The following is a 17,051-nucleotide window of genomic DNA, read 5'->3' on the forward strand; positions in this document are numbered from 1 at the left end:
CACCATGCCTGGTCACAGCCTAGATCAAGTCTCCCACGTCATTTGGAGTCATCTGTGACAAGATTTTAAGTGTTTCAAAATATTGCATTCGCAGAGCAAGAACAAACAGTCCCAGTGTTGCGTAACTGAGAATGCATTAAATACTCGAGTGCTGCTGCTCACTGTAAACAGAACATGAATACCTATACACAATTAATTGATTCAACATGCACCCCTAGCCACACTCTGATCTAACTTGGCAGTGTTATATTTTATAAATATACTTTAAGCACGATTAGATGAAGCAATCTTTCTTAGTCGCCTGTTGGTGGCTACAAGCTAGTACTTTTACTTGGAAGTCATCCATATTTGCAATCTTATTTATGAGTCTCTACACACCACCAGGAGTTTAATTGTGCATCCCTTACATTCAGAATTCCCACTGCTTTGGGTCAGTTTTCTTTCCTTAGGCAGCTTTTGTCTGACAGGAGTTTCTCCTGACTACTTCTGCACAAAGCATCTGAAATGTAACTGGTATGGAAGCTGCACTTTTGGTCCCACCTGTTTCAGATGGGCAGAGAAAGAGACAATTGTGGCGGAAAAGTTGTCAGGTGAAGTCACAACAACAACAACAAAAGTTAGAAACACTAATTAACCGGACACTAATGCTGCCAAACTACCTCTATCATCCAACTGCTCCATTTTAACACTTACATAACTTCAGTTTTCCTTCGTTTCACTAACAAAGGAAGTCATATTATACATTTGGGAGATAAGACAGGAACTGGCATCAGGTGTATGCTCCCCAACTAGGGGAAGTAAACTTTTCCTCTGCGTTCAACATTAATTCTACATAAAAAGGATGGGATGGGAAAGAGATGTTCCTCTAAGAAGCAGTAAAGCACAGGAGTGGCACAAGGCTGATTTTAAATGTAACACAGAAGCTGGCATCATTCTGTGAATCACACCACATGGCCCAAGTCTGTGCTGCCAGGACTTGGAACCAAACAGAACAGCACATCAGCCATTCACGCTGCATACCCAGGATTTGGGACATGGCACTGTGGACAGATCATTTCCATCACACATCCATGACAGGCATTAAGCCGCTTTATAAGAAAGATCTTTGTTGAAAATTTTTCCTCTGCCCCAGCCCCATAGCTGAAATTAAGAGTCTCCACTCGGCAGAAGGAAGTGTGCCGTCAGCTGTAGACATCTGGTGAAACTCAGAGCTCGTAGAAAACCCCTCACAGCTTTACGAACACTGCCTGTGGCTCATTATTTTCTCAGATGCACCAGGAGCATCAGATCAAATGTCAAATTCACACTTCCAATTAATATATTGGTTTCCACTTTTAAGAGACAACCTTGATACCTCCAGTGCACAGAGTCTTGGGACAAAACCCCAGAGAGAAAACAAACATGTTTTAAAGCATATGTGGCCACAGGATCAGCTCCCTAAGGAGCACTAAAAAGTGTTCACAACAATAAAAATAACAAAACCCAGAAGGTTTGGATGCTTAAGAAGAGCTCTAATAGCCGTGTCCATTTTGGACGCAGGAAAGAGCTGTTCGTGCAGCATTACGCCATTCTGCGATCGGCAGCTGCAGAGCTGATAGCTGCTAAATGACAAGTTTATCTTACAGAGAAAAAGTAGACAAAATTGGGATCTCAAATTTAGTTCAGTGTTTACCACTAATTGCTAATGTTTCAGTACTGTGGATGCATAATTCAAATCAAGACCTCACTGGATAAGCTATCGCTGTTTACTCCTTCTCACTGCACAACAATGAACTTCAAGTTCTGCTTTTCATTTTTAATACTTCATACAGCAATGGAACAGTAATTAATATGCCATTCAGCCCCTCTGGCTCTTTCAGTCCAGCCACACAGCTCAAATGATGGCAGTCTAGGCTGCCAGGCAGCGGGAACCAGCCGGGACATTTTCCCCGCTGCACAGGACAGTGGGTCAGGCTGTGGTGAAACAAAAAGCGCCGTGGCTATCGCAGGGCTATGGCTGCCTTAGGGAGCAGGGATTTCTGCAGCAGGGCTCAGCTCGACACCAACCTCCTCACCTCTGAGGGACACAGTTATCAAGCTGAAGAGCCTTCAGTTAATTTTGAAAGGTCAGGAGCAACCATAAAGGCAAGATGGACGGAGAGCGGAGAGATGTGGGTTTGTGCGCGCTTGCTGATGACTCCTAGTCCCATGGCAAGGCCATGAAGGAGCTGTATTCGGACAGTGAGCCACCAAGACATGCATCAGCACCACTCATCGCAAGGAGCTGTGGGGTGGCCCCAGGCTCATCACAAAGCCCTTCCAAAAGGTCCAGTCCTGCATGACGCTGACTCTCCTACCCACTCCCTACATTCACCAGGACCCCAACCCACCCCCAGCACTGAACCCACTTCCAGCGGGGCCCCATTCCACTGCAGGCGAGTACCACACTGGGTCAAGGACAGCTGAATGCAACCCAGGCAAGCAGCTTCGTCAGGGATAAAGCCCTTCTTGCCTCTGTCCAAGCTCACCTCATTCAAATCCGATTTCCTTGAGCACTATGGTGAAGCTACAAGCACTTACCAGGTGGGGTTGTGAGTGCCCCCTGGGGTGCATGGCAAGCTGGCATCAGGGTGACCTGGGGCGGACAGACCTCGTACAGGCACTGATCAGTACAGGCCTGCCATGCAGTCAGAGAGAGCTACTCGTGGGCACCTTGGGCAGCGTCACAAGCCTGGGGTTTTGTTTTCTTTGGTTTGGGGATGAGTTTTTGGTTGTTTCATTTTTTTATGGTTACTTTAGCTTTAGGGTTTGAAGCAATGACAGCTCCCCTGGAAATGCCACAGCCACCTGCTTGCTCCAGCCATTCAACTGCTCCTACACCCTCCTATACCTACTTAGGGCAGCAGAAAACGAAGAAAAATTATAGTGAAGGAGAAATTTCTACATCGTAAAAATAGCACTTCGCCACCTGCCTGGCTCGATGGAGCACTGGCAACATCGCGGTGGCAAAGCTCGCCGCCGCCTCCTCCCCTCCCGTCGCCAGCTCACCTTGGTGTACTTCACCTCCAGGCTCCGCAGGGGCCGCGGCAGCTGCGGCGGCGGCGGGAGCGGCACCTTCTTGTCGGGCTGCCCGTTCTCCACCGCGCCGTTGACGGCGGCCATGGCCGCGACGTCGAACCCGCGCCACCCTCTGCGGCTGACAGCCCGCGGCGCCGCCTTAAGAACCGCGCGCGCCGGCCGCCACCGCCCGCCCCTCATTGGCCACCGCCCCCGCCTCGCGCCCCGCCCCCGCCCCGCCCCTCCTCGCGGCCCTGGCCCACAGGTAATGGGCGGCGCCGCCGCGCCGAGGCACCGCCACCGCCGGCGGGACGGGGGGCGCCAGCGGGCTGCGCCGGGCGCCGCGGGGCTCCCGAGGGGGCTGCCCGCAGGGCTTCGCGTCCCTTCAGTGTGCCCCACAGGGCTCCCCGCGGAGCTCCTTGCAGGGCTTTGGGCTCCATTCAGGACTCTCGTCGAGGCTCCCTGCAACGCTACTCACAGGGCTTCAATGCTGCCGACAGGGCTCCACTCGGAGCTCCCTGCGGGTCTTAGGGCTCCTTTCAGCGCTTGCTAGAGCGCTTCCCTCGGAGCTTCACACAGAGCTCCCCACGGGACTTTGGGCTCCACTCAGAGCTCCCAGGAGGGCTTTCCTCGGAGATCTTCTTGGGACTCCCTTCAGGGCGCCCCGTGAGGCTCACGTCCAGGCTGCAGGCTCCGGGCTCCCAGCAAGGTTCAGCAGAAACTTCGTACAATTATAACCATTATGCTTGTGTTCCACATGGTCCACCTCCAGCACAGTACACCCATGGTAGCATACTCAGAACATCGAGAAAGATGCTGTCTTTCAAGAAGTCCTAAAGGATATGGAACACGTCTAAAGTGACAGATCTAGGCTTTGCGCCTGAACAAGTTCATTACGTATTGCCTAACTTCATTCTGAATAAAATATGTGTAAGTCTTTGCAGGCTGTGGGCCAGGACACTTAGAAGCACCCTTACACCCCCACAGGGAAGATAATACAACATATTGTCCATATAACAAGTGGCAAGATGCCAGAAGTCATCTTACAAAATGTTTCACAAAATCTGTAATCCCCAGCAATAGTCAGCACTTTGCTGTTAGAATGCTTCCAAAGGCACATAGCCTCTGATATCATAGCAGCATAGGAGTTTGTGCTGATTCAGAAGGGAGAGGACTACTTACTGATGAATTCAACTCCACTTCCCGCAGCTTGCAGGACATTCTTGGAGGTACACTGTCCAGGTGAAAACTCTGACGGTGCTTGGCTCCTGAGAGCTGCCAATGACACAAAGGAAGATTTTCCCCACACACACTATCTACATACTAGACAAATCACTGACCTGGTTTCTATTGAACTGTCAGTACTCAAGGACTCATCCTGCACAGCAGTTGCAAGCTCAAATTCCCAGACTGGAACATGCTTCAGTTATAATTTGTGGGTATATCCTTGTATTCATGGCAGAATCAAGTAAGCATCCTCAGAAAATAAAGGGAGACATTACAACAGCAGAAAGGTTTATTTCCAAGTTGTCCATTTTTAACTGTCCAGTTGCTATTTCCTACAAGCTACAAAAGCATCAAAGCTAGAAGAATCCTTTAAGCAAATCCCAACATATTCCCAGTCCCAATGAAGAGGAGTGTAGATCCAAGCTATCCTTGGATGTCACCAATGAAACTACAAGGTGACTGATGGGATGCACAAGTTAAAGTCTGAGGTGAAAGACAATTGTGTGTTTCCTCATGGCCACTGCTCCATGTCAGTGCCAGTTGCATGGTCTGGCAACAGAAATTTTTGGGCCTCTGATAATTTACCATTTCTGGGTTTACCATAATGCATCACAACACTGCAAGCAATCATTTGATAGTTCAAGTATCAAGGAGAGAGGAGGAAATCGTTACAGAGGTGAGACAGTACCGATTGAATGTATCCATTTGTCTGTATTCTGCCCACACAAACACTCAGCTGAAGTGGAAAGCACTCCTGCAAGAGAGGACAAAAATATGAAAGAGAAGGATGAATAAGAAGTTCCAGGACAAGCGGTGTCTGAAGAGTCACCCCAGCAGGTTGTCTCATGTGGAATGACCTTGACTTTAACACACATTGCTGTATGCAGGATTTCTCCATGTCATATCACAGCAGTAACAAAATGTTCCACTGTCAGAGTTTTGTGGACACTGCCTGGACCCTTGTTGGGCAAACTCAGTCTTGCCATAAACAGGAACAACTCCACCAGCCTCAGGAGATCTGTCCTCTGTGGCTGGTGTTGGTATCAGATCCACAGAGGTGGAAATACTGGCTCCCCCAGACTGCTCAATAGTGAGCTCAGCAGGAGATGCCCTAAAAGCAGCAGCAGAGCCAGTGAGACATTTCCTACTCTTTCACATGCTCCAGGAGGGCTGTGCCACCACTCTGAGAGAAACCCTGGACAAATGGAGGGTACCTGAGTTTGTAGCAGCTGATAATTGTGCCAGGAACAGGTGCAAGAGGGAAAGCTCTATTAATGAAAGGCCACATTGCTACTGAATCACCCTGCTGTGTTCCACTCTTGCAGCAGTTTGCAGAGATGTCTATGATGTATGTCCCCAACCTGCTGCACCAACTGTGGTAGCTGTGGCTTCTCTGGTGCCGTGCTGCTCTGCAGAGCCCTCACTCACAGGGAGTTTCTAGACTGAACTCTGCCACACTTCAGACCTGGCCATGCTTTTCAGTGCTACTCTGTCTGTGCCAAGTGCAGTCACAGGATGTGTTCAGGCTATGATGTAGCTGTCTCCAAGGCTCTCTGCAGGAATTAACTTCTCAGGCTTACCCACCTTGTTTAACCATACTGAAGGGACTATTGCTGGTGGTAACTCCACCTCCAAATACACTTTGCCCCTGTATACAAGTATTGTATTGTCCTGGCTCCACACCAGGAGTGCAGGGGGGTTGTATCTAGAGGATTGGTGAAGCTATCTCCACATCACCTGGGAGTATGATGGGTTTAGACCACTTTGTTATCCTGCCCCATGGAGGCAATCATAGAGTGGTAGGGGTTGGAAGGGACCTATGGAGATCATCAAGTCCAACCCCCCCTGACAAAGCAAGATCACCTCGGGCAGATAACCCAGGAATGCATCCAGATGGATCTTGAAAGTCTCTAGAGAAGGAGACTCCACAACCTCTCTGGTCAGCCTGTTCCAGTTTTCTGTGACACTTACATCAGAGAAGTTTTCCCTCATGAAGACAGCAATGAGAACACAGCAGTGTCTACTACAGGACAGTGGTTTGCCCAGTCAGCAATGGCACAGCTGTTTAGAATTGATCAGTTGATATTTCAGTGCTGCTTTGGATCTAGACTCAGTCTATGCTTCAAGCTGGCCAGAAGTCCCATAGCTGTGTAGCCAACATGGCACAGAGCCAAAGCCTTTTCTGCTTATTTTACATATACCCCCAAGCACAAACACACACAAATGTACAAGCATGTGTGAAACAATACACCCCAAGAGGCTACTGTATGCTCCAGCATCCACCAGCGAGGAGCAATCCAAATTTGCCTGGTTTTGCTCATCCTGATGGGCTGTAATTGAATTATCCATCCCCTTTTCCTACAAGCATCCCCCTCACTCTGCACTTTACTGCTCCTGAGAGAGTGGTTCCCCTCATGATTTATTCTCCCCTTGTTTCATGTGCAGCAACGGGGCTTTTTACTGCCTGTTATTCAGCCTGTGCTTTGGGCACAAAATTATTCATTTCCGTGGGTTTTTTCCACACTGCTCATGACAGCAGTGTCTGAGTCTTTCACAGGCAGCATTTTCCTTTCCCAATCATTTTGGGAGGATGCTGACCCTGTGCTATCAGTGAGGAAAGGAGGCAGGCAGTGATGAATTAAAAAAGGGTCTCCAGCATTTGGAATTCCAAATGTGAGTCAGCTACAGTCTGAATACACTCAGAGCTCAGCTCTCACTGAGCTCAGCTGTGGCATGGTTGTGCAAGGGATCTAGGATTTCCCACCTCAACACCCAGATAAGGCAAAACATGCAGCCAGCTGAGCACTGCTCCCCAGGGCCTCCAGTGTGGGAAGTTTCTGGTTCTTTGGGGTTAGATTTTGAAAACTTCATCTTCTTGCAGCTTTGTTTACTGTGGGTAGTTTCCTATGGGTTGAGTTAGTTTCCTCTGAGCAAGCTTCAAACCCATGAATATCATCACTCTTGTTCAAATTCAGCACAGTATGGGTTAGCAGCAGGATGGATTGTTTGGAACCACAGAGTGACGTTTTACAGGCTCCCTGGTAGCAGCAGTGGATTGTTCAATCGATATGGGCTGGCCACTTGAAAAGAGTGAGACACTGCTTTGCCAGCAGGTTTGGCATTGGTTTGGATTTCCAAACACCCCAAGATCCACCCCAGGAACAAATGGGTTCTAGTGAGCTCCTTCAACCTCATTCCCTCTTACCAGGCTGGCTTTGGTATTCCAGACAGAGAATACAAAGATAGAGAAACATCCTCAGAAACTGAAACATCCCTGCCGTTGGGAAAAGCTATTTAGTAACAAAGGCTCTTTTACCTGTCTAAACAATTAAGTAACCATCTCATGGTAATTATTCTGATGCTTAGAAGTTTGGCTGTTACACAGGTTTTGGCTGAATTTGTTGAAACCCAACCTGATAAGCTGCCACATAAAGCAAGTAGGAGAAGCGGTGATAACTGCACTGCTGCCTTCAGCTGTGAAAGACAAATGCAAATGTCACAACATTCATGAAAAGCTCTGCCTTTTCCCACCAAGGCAGGTTCTGTTCAGTGTATCAGTGCACCCACATGTCATTTAAAAGGATTGGAATCCAGAGAGATGCCTTTGTTTAAAAAAACATCCATCTGCCCTGCAGAGCCTTTGGAAATTGTTGGTACCACGTGAGGTTGTTTTAAAGTTAATCCAACCTTACTTGAGTTGTGCTGAATATTAGCAGGGGAAAGCTGCAGGCATTGGATGTATCTTGGAGTTCGAAGCAGCCTCAGAACTCGCCACTCTCCTGTTATTTCTATAGCCCTATAGGTTAAAACTTCCATTTTGGCACATCTGGGGCTGAAGAACACTTTCTTTGCCCATTCCTCTCCACCAATCAGTCAGTAAAGGTGAGGAGAAGCTACACAGATACTATTTGAGTCAGCATTTGTGATCCTAAACATGATCTCATGGTGGCTCAAGAAAAAACACAGCCTTTTTATATTCTGCACTAATTACTTCATGAAGCAAAATCCTTCATCAAATTAATTTTCTTTGTGCATCTCACAGGTACTAAATCAAAACTGTGCACAAGGACTGGCCTTCCTATTCATTTGCTCTGCTCTGAAAGTCAATTTGGAAGGTCAGTGGCAAGGAAATAACAAACAGCTGAACTTTTGGAAGCTTTTATATTGAAACAACTTCTAGTTCCTGCTCTCTTCATGTCTCCCTGCCAGGCCTTGTATTGGAAAGTGAGGAGAGTGGGAGCAGGAACAGGAGCAAGCGCACGATAACCTACTAAGATAGTGTCTGTGCTGTGAAGAGGCTCAAGGACCTGTTTCACTACCAACCATTCAGTATGTCTGGCAGAGTGGAGCCGGTGGGAACCACTCCCTGCACTGATCTCACCACGCAGACCTGGGGATTATTTGCCTACAAACACCTATTGTTTGACAGGACTGGCCAACGAAAAAACAAGTATGTTTGTTTGCTCCACAGATCAGGTTGCTTCCTACTTTCCCTTGATAAGAGGCATTTGGGGCTGCTGCCCAGGTTTTGGAAGCGATGTTTGCCTAGTCAGGAGCTGAGGAGCCTAAAAAGTGCTTTCTGCTGCTGTTCTTTGCTCCCTGTCTCTTTGCTCTCACTCATCATCACATCTGTTCTGGGCCCAATGCCCACCGATCCTGCATTAACACCTCAGTACCCAGCAGCTCGTGCTGCAGAATGCTCTGCAATGCCCTGTGCCTGGTGCCATCATGTCTTCCCAAACCAAGCTCCTGCAAACAGGTTTTGTTTACAAGAAGCAGCATTTGGCTTTCATAATGCTCCTTCTGAGCTGTGCCCAGCTGACTCCAGCCACTTTGGTCCTCCCAGAAAAATACTTTTGCAGGGCACAGTCACAAAGCCTGAGAGCACAGAACAGAGCAGGTAAATAAACAGCCATGAAGAAGATACAGACACAGACCTTGATCCTGCAGGCTTGCACAGGCTTCATGTTAAGCAGATGAGCAGTCCCAGATGAGTTCAGCAGAGCTGTGTGCATGCTCCCAGTGCGCAGTGTTGGCCAGATCACCGCCTTTATGTCTAATTGCAAAATAAAAGGCAAGTCTCCCAGCTCTATCAACTGTAAAGAATTGTTATTAACAGCACATTCTAAACTAGCCGTGGGGAAGATCCCAGGCAGACCCACTGGGGATAAAGTGATGTGGGCTTGTTGCAACAGAACCTGGAAATACTTTTTCTTGGACAAAGTGCTATGCCAGTCATATGAGCCATTAACACTGCTGTGAGGTAGTTTTTGTAGGCTTTGACCTATGCAAGGCTTTTGCACTTTGTGGTGCAAAATTCTGCTGTTTAAACCAATGGTTAGGAAACTTCTCCTAACTTTGGGGGAAGTCTCTGTGAGGATTTGCTGGCTTCACAACATCCTGACATACCTTGTCAAGCCTCAGCAGATCAAACCAAATCATGGCTCATGTTCTCTGGGGCCTTTTACACCAGGTCCTCACCCACAACCCTGAGCTGTAGGGTTCTATCCCTGTTCCCTCTGGTAAGAGAATGAGCAGCACAATGGATAACATTGTGTCCTACCCTCCTGCAGCGGAACCTTGGCCAGGCTGGGAGCACAGATGAATCCGGGGTGTACACAAGCTCATAGAGCCAAACTCTCCCAGGTTGCACGCTTGGCATTGTATGCCTGTTTATGATAAGCCAGCCTTAGCGTGGCCACCCCGCCAAGGCCGTTCGCAGCCACGGGAGCGCCACCAGTAGTGGCGTTTGGGGCCTGAGCCGCGGTGCTGCCGCCGCCGCCGCCGCCCTCAGCGGGCGCGGAAGGTGCCGCGGCCTCTCCGGGGCTGGCGTTTGCACCTGGGGCTGCCGCGGTTTAATGGACTTTAACTCATGCAAACAAGAGCTTTTGTCGTCGGGCACAAAGGCTGCCCCCGGCGCGGGGCTCTCCCCAACACTGCCCGCATTGTTTCCCCTCCGCTGCTTCTTGTCACCCTTCCTTGTCAGAGTTTAATGAGGACAACGAGATTTCGCAGGCTCATTTCGCACTTCAGCAATTTCTAACACTTTTCTAACGAGGGAGAAGGAGAGATCGCGGGGCTCATGGGAGGAGCTGCCCTGGCCGGGCTCCATCCTCGCATCCCTGGGGCCGGTGCGGCCGGGGCAAGAGCCGGGATACGGGGCTGACCCCGGGAGAGCAAGGCGAGGGGCTTAGTCCCTTCCAGCTCAGCCCCTTATCCCTGATTAAAAATAAACGATTAATTTCACTCGGCCGAGAGGGTGAAGGGAGAGGGGTCCCGGGGTGCCCGGAGGAGCAGCGATGCTGGGGGGATGGCCTCTGGGACCGTCCCCGCGGCTCACAGCGAGGCGCTTCCCTGGAGCAGGTAGATTTCCCCGAACGACCGGCTTAGCGCATTCTGGGCCAGAGATCCGCGGTTTTCTCCCTTCCCCACGGTCCCCGCCGCAGCCGAGCATCCCTCCCGAAAGAGTGAATCGGGATGGAATGGACGCTCGGCTCCTCTCCCACGCACCCGGGGAAGTTTCTGCCCACCCCGGGGACCTTCGCGGCATCACCGAACAGGGCCAGGCGAGCAGCTGACATCGTTTCGAGCCTCCCGCGGGGTTAAAACGGGGTTTGGCGGTGCCAAGCGACCACGGGGACCTGAAGGCGGCGGGATGCCGAGCCAGGGTCGTCAAAAGTCCCAGCCTTGCACAATTCAAAGCAAACCCGTCACTTTCCCTACCAGCCATCACCAGCCCCCTGCTTCGCAGCGTTTGAAGGGCTTTTGGGTTTCGAGGGTCGCTCCCTCCCCATCCCCAAACGTGGACACCTGCCTCGGGCTGGGTTAGTTTTTCCCTTTCTAGATAACCAAGGGTCCCAGGCAAGTTGTGACTGCAGGTTTTGATGGTTTAGATGGATATTTCGGGGAGCATTTGCCTTTAGCCTTTGCAAATCCCTGCCTCTGACTCCTGTTCCCACGACCGAATTCTCACCTTTACCTTTTTCTTCCCCCCCCACCCCCGCCCTTTCCCCCTCTCCCCTCCCCTCTTCTGTGCTTGTGAGAAATTCAGAAAACTCGAGAAGTTGTTTAATGCAAAGGGATTTTAAAACACAAAAGTATGTGGCAAAGGGAAAAAACCCAACACCCCAACCACTTAATTAGTTATTTACCGAAGGAGCTGTTACAGCCTGACAGGTATAACACACAGTTTATAAGCTCTCTGGTCACAAAGAAATTCAATGATTACTTTTTTCGCACCTCCTCACCCCCCCCCCCCTCCCCCGCCCCTTACAACGGGATGGGTTAAGGATGGAGCATGATAAACATAACTCTGCTCTTGGGCTTTTTGCAGGTTAGCCTCTGGCATTCATAGGTAAATACCAAGTGAATAGAGACTGTGTGACCACAGTCCCTTGAATTAGGGACACACATTTCCTCTGTGCATTTTAAATAATGCTACTGCCAAATATTTTGTTACCAGAGATCATTATCCTCTGAATGAAAACTCGAGGAGCAAAGGCATTGGTTTTGTCTTTGCTGGTGTGGAACAGACTATATGATATCTAGAACAGTAACAAGCTTTCACAAATTGCTATATGATTTCTACTGCCAGGTTCTGTGATATTGGATCCCACATAAAAATAAAAAAGCCAGGCAGATAGACACAGAAACTCACAGAAGCCACCTGTATATTTTGTTTCAAAGGGAAGTCTCAGCTATTGTCTTACTGGCTCTGGTTCTGTTAGGCCTTGGATCTGCTTAATCTTTAAAGCTATTCAAAGCAACTGAATGATACAAGGCAAGGCTCCTACAATTAATCCGGATTCTTGAATTTTGATACAAACTTTTATGTAACCGAGAACTTTCTCCCTTTTCCTTGCAAAGGCACTAAATAGACACTAAATCCTTCTGTCAAGAGTGCTACCATGAACAAAGTTGAAAGGAACAAACCTGGAATTTTTCCCTTTGCTAGGAAGAAAGGAAGGTGTGTTAGAGAGATGCAAACGTAAAGCCATGGGAGAGCTGGTACTGGTGCCTGGAGAGAGACCAAGGTTTAAAAAGTGTCCTTTGCACTACAAACTGCCTGAACGTGAATTCAGAAATGGTGGTTTGTCTCAGGTAAAGCTTTTGCAGGATATTACAGTATCACAGTATAACTTAGGTTGGAAAGGACCTCGAGGATCATTGAGTCCAACCTATCAACACAGACCCCATGACTAGACCATGGCACCAAGTGCCACGTCCAATCCCCTCTTGAACACCTCCAGGGATGGTGACTCCACCACCTCCCTGGGCAGCACATTCCTCCTCACCTCGAGTCTAAACCTCCCCTGGCACAGCTTGAGACTGTGTCCTCTTGTTCTGGTGCTGGTTGCCTGGGAGAAGAGACCAACCCCCTCCCAGCTACAACCACCCCTCAGGTAGTTGTAGAGGGCAATGAAGTCACCCCTGAGCCTCCTCTTCTCCAGGCTAAACAACCCCAGCTCCCTCAGCCTCTCCTCATAGGGCTGTGCTCAAGGCCTCTCCCCAGCCTTGTTGCCATTCTCTGGACACCTTCAAGTGTTTCGATGTCCTTCTCAAACTGAGGGGCCCAGAACTGGACACAGGACTCAAGGTGTGGCCTAACCAATGCAGAGTACAGGGGCACAATGACCTCCCTGCTCCTCCTGGCCACACTATTCCTAATGCAGGCCAGGATGCCATTGGCCCTCTTGGCCACCTGGGCACACTGCTGGCTCATATTCAGGTGGCTGTCGACCAGCACCCCCAGGTCCCTCTCTGTTTGGGAGCTCTCAGCCACTCTGACCCCAGCCTGTAGCTCTGCATGGGGTTGCCGTAGCCAAAGTGCAGCACTCGGCACTTGGACTTGTTGAATGCCATCCCATTGGCCTCTGCCCATCTGTCCAGTCGGTCGAGGTCCCTCTGCAGGGACCTTTTGTCATTTTAGCTGAATCTCACAGGGCTTGGGTGCTGGCACTCAGAGGTCTCATCTGAGCCCTTTGAAATGTTTGATCTTTCACTGCTACAGCCCAAAGGAAACAGAGGCGCTGCCATTGCGTGTGGAGGTGCTCATGACACCAGTGCTGAGCTGCCACGGCAGAGGGGGAAGCTTCAGCTGCACTCTGGCCCTTCTCACATCATGCGATTTGTTCTTGCTATTTGGCAGAGCCACTCCACATCCAATATTTTGCAGAGCTGTGCATCCTGCCATGAGGGATTGCTGAAACCCCCCAATGTCCAGCTCCCTTGCAGGGGTCAGCATTTGATCTGGATTATCAGGGAAGGAAAAATAACATCACTTCTTTCTTTGAGTGATATAGACTGTCCAGCCTGTGACTTCAGTGGAAAATCAATGAGCAGAGACAGGCCTGTAGGCCTGGACCTACTAAATCACTCATAAGCTGTAGATACAAATAAAATTTCCACTGTGGCCACTGGTAATGTCCTCGCAGATCCAGCACGGACTCAGCTGCTGTAGGCAACTCTCCAGGTTGCCCCATGGCAGATCTACACCTGACAGCTCCTGTGTTCTGACTCTCCAGCTTTCCTCCCCTTCTGAAGATTGCATTTTGATCATGTAAAATGCAATGAAAGAATTGAAATATTTTGTCAGCCCTTCACCACTCACGGTACCAGTCTCACCAGAAAAGCGTGGTGACTGCCAAGGCTTGTTCTCTGCTCTCTACAGAGGTGTCATGTCCTCAAGGTTGTCTAAAAAACATTTGGAGTGAGGATGTTCACTTCAGGAGGGGAAAAGAATGAAAATGCAGGCTGGGCTAGTTTCCCTGGTCCCCATGGAAGAGGGGGACAACCTAAAGTTGCTCACACAGTGGCCCAGAAGGGATGGTTTATGGGTACCAGCAGCTGCCAGGTGCTGCTGCCAATGCCACTGGGTCTTGTCGCAGCTTCTCAGCACTCTGGCCTGGAGAGGCCACTGCTGATAACACTCTCCAGGTGTTCAGCCTGAGAACAAAGGGGCTTTTCAGTGGCTGCTGAGAAGGAAGAAGCCTCCTTGCTGGTTGCAAAATGGCTTTCCTGGATGGCAATATTTGGTTACAGTAAGATCTGTTATTTCAGAAGAAGCCCTGCAGAAGGGAGGGTAATTTGACTCAGGCATGTGAAAACCCATTGCGGGGATTTGTCTCCCTCCTTCACTCTAAAGTAGTGAAAGAACATGGAGCTGTAATGTTCCATCTGAGCAAAGTGAGACTGGAGTCAGGGATCAGAATGGGTCTTATCTGGTTATGCCCCCTTCCATCAGGGTGAACTGAAGACACCCATCATTCTGAAGACACAGGGCTTCCTGCAGAGCCACAGTTGGTTAGCACACAAGGCAGAGTCTTCTGAGCACAAAACCCAGCTGAGAAAAGCTGTGTGCCAGCACGAGCACAGTCCAGAGGAGACTTTCCCTCAGCCTGTAGGCCTGAGTTTCAGTGCTTGCATCAGAGTATCTCAATCAAATGGTTTTACAACACAACTTGCCTTGAAAGATAACTTGGTCCTGTGGATGAGGGTAAGGAGGTGGCTTTGCTAAACTTCATCATTAGATTGGTCTTGATCTGCATACACTGTGTGCTTTGGCACAGGGACTTCTGCAGAGGAAGGTTCTGCAAGTGCCTATCCAGCACAGCCATCTAGAGGTGGCACACTCTTCACACTGCCAACTGCCAAGGCAAGGACCACCCCTTGTAGAAGCATCACAGTGATGTTTTCCATATATTTCCCAAACATATGGTCCTAGGACCAGCCAGAGGCTTTCTGCGTTCTCCTAGAGCCCTCACCATAGTTATTGCCTTCAGGAGATACTGCCAGCATGTTCCTTTACAGTGGCTGCTAGGTCTGCCCCTACACTGTCCTTATATGCCACAAGCTGTTCCTCCCCAAAACAGCAGGGTGATGCCCTCTGATATGTAGGTGTTATTTAAAATTATTTTTCCCACTTTCTTCAGGGACAAATGGAAAGAACAATCCCAGGAGGCATTTTCTGCCCATGAAAAAACTCAGGACGCAGTGTCCACCCCAAAGGCTTAGTGGAAGAGCAAGGTCATGCAACTTCTGTGTGCAATATCTGCCAAGCTCAGCATGGCAATTCATACACACATGTGTGTTTAAAGCTGACCTGCTCATTTTCAGCAATAAGAACTCCAGCTCACAAATGGTGCTTTTTCCACCAAGGAAAACAGAGAAAGACAGGCCTCTCTTAATTCTTCAGACACTCCAGCTAACATCTATACAAATAATGGGATTTGGCTGAGTACAGTTAAATATATTTGATTACTTCCCTTTTATCTAGCTCTAGGTTTACTGTACTTTTCCTTGGATGGCAAATAAGAAGCCCTTTTCTTCTAAGTGACAGCAGGGAAAAGAATCAGGTTGCTAATTTACCTGAGACCCAGGACTATGTAATGATAGATGTGTGCTGGAAACTACAGAGTGGGCTTTCTAATTTTGGAGGGAGGAGAAAGGGAAAGCGTGAGATTCATTAGTCTTTCAAATTGATTGCACTTTTGCTGATGGACTTTCATGGTCATAATTACATGCACAGCAGGAAACAAATGCAGTCAGGAGAAGATCAATTGGCAGGAGGCTGGGACCTAACGAAATATGTCATACGGGAAGCAATTAAAATGGAAACTCACAGCCCTCCAGACAAACCAGGACACACCACGCTCTGGCTGCTTACAGCTATCCCTCTCAAAGCAAAGGTTTGACTTACCTGGAGTGCTGCAAGACGAAAGCCCTTCAGAAGGCCAGGTTTGGTTAAACAACCAGAAATCCTTCCGTGGATATTCAGCCTTGGACTTCATAGACCAGCATTTGGGTTCAGGAATCAGAGGCCACCCTGGGGAATCACAGCCTGCAAAGCGTCTCTGTGCTGCTGCTGTCGCCAGTGCTGCGTGGCAGCAGTGCTTCCAAGGGCACAGGCTACTTGGTTCTTTGCACTTTAGTAAATGGAGCCTCTCCATGAAAGTCTCAAAGAGAGATATCAAAGATATATTGGAAGGAAAGAGGCAGGTGAGGAGGGAGATGATACAATGATTTAGGCTTGCCTTAAAATCATGTGCATCTACATTTAGCCCATAGCTAGAGCTAAACTATAGCAGCTGCTTTATCACTTGACAACCCCTCCCCAGGCAAGAAGAGGGACTAGGAAAAGAAGACCTGGGGCCTGGAACGAAACCAGATTTAATAAACCAGCTAAATTGATCCCCATGCCAATACAGAGCACACACAATTATACTCAGCCCAGCAAATGCACAGCAGTCAAGGCAAACAGGAAGGCAGTCCTCAAGAGGAGGACAAGAAGAGGAGGAGCAGGGTCAGAAGGAAAAAGAACAGCATCAGAAAGAGCCCAAGCAAGAGCAGAAGCTCAAGCAGGAAGCCCCCACCCCAACAAACTTCTCCCTTTATACTGAGCAGGTCTGGGATACACCTGTGGCCAGCTCAGCTCAGCTGCCCTCAATGACTTCAAACTGCTAAGGGCCTGTAGGTAGCCCATGGCTGGCCTGAGATGCTGTCCCAGCTGCACCAGGATGCTGTGTTGTCTGCCCAAGCAAAAGTCCAGCACATGTCCAGCTTCCACAGTGGCCAGATAAACTTGGCTTAGAGCACAGCATCTTTGGGTGAAAAGCCATTCTCTAGGTAGGAACAGGATGTAGCAGACCTCCACCAGAGTTCAGTTTGCAGTGCAGATGTGCTGTTAGTCTGATTTAAGAAGAGCTTATATTCCCCTCCCCCTTCCTTTGCCCTCTTCTGGGATCATTTGTAGGAACACACCTGGAGAGGTGCTTACACCAGCCAAGAGA

At 49.2% G+C, this 17,051-nt stretch overlaps 1 protein-coding gene and 1 long non-coding RNA gene across 2 annotated transcripts in view; both read right to left on the reverse strand.

Annotated features, from left to right (window-relative positions):
* Nucleotides 1-3,160, reverse strand: part of ALDH1A3 (aldehyde dehydrogenase 1 family member A3) — a 36,587-nt gene extending 33,427 nt beyond the window's left edge. Inside the window, exon 1 of the mRNA XM_068143308.1 lies at nt 3,028-3,160. Within this exon, the coding sequence (XP_067999409.1) occupies nt 3,028-3,141 (114 nt within the window). The 5' untranslated portion in view covers nt 3,142-3,160. The remainder of the gene's footprint in view (nt 1-3,027) is intronic.
* Nucleotides 3,161-4,428: 1,268 nt separating this feature from the next.
* LOC137444040 (uncharacterized) lies at nt 4,429-16,050 on the reverse strand. Its single transcript, XR_010988051.1, has 3 exons — nt 15,962-16,050; nt 9,201-9,319; nt 4,429-5,017 (listed from the first exon to the last, which is right to left on the reverse strand). It is a non-coding gene; the product is annotated as an uncharacterized lncRNA (long non-coding RNA).
* Between the last annotated feature and the right edge of the window lie 1,001 nt (nt 16,051-17,051).

Source organism: Melanerpes formicivorus, unplaced genomic scaffold (genome assembly GCF_026170545.1).
Source record: "Melanerpes formicivorus ecotype bairdi unplaced genomic scaffold, bMelFor1.0.p_v2 SCAF_10, whole genome shotgun sequence".
NCBI classification, from domain to species: Eukaryota; Metazoa; Chordata; class Aves; order Piciformes; family Picidae; genus Melanerpes; species Melanerpes formicivorus.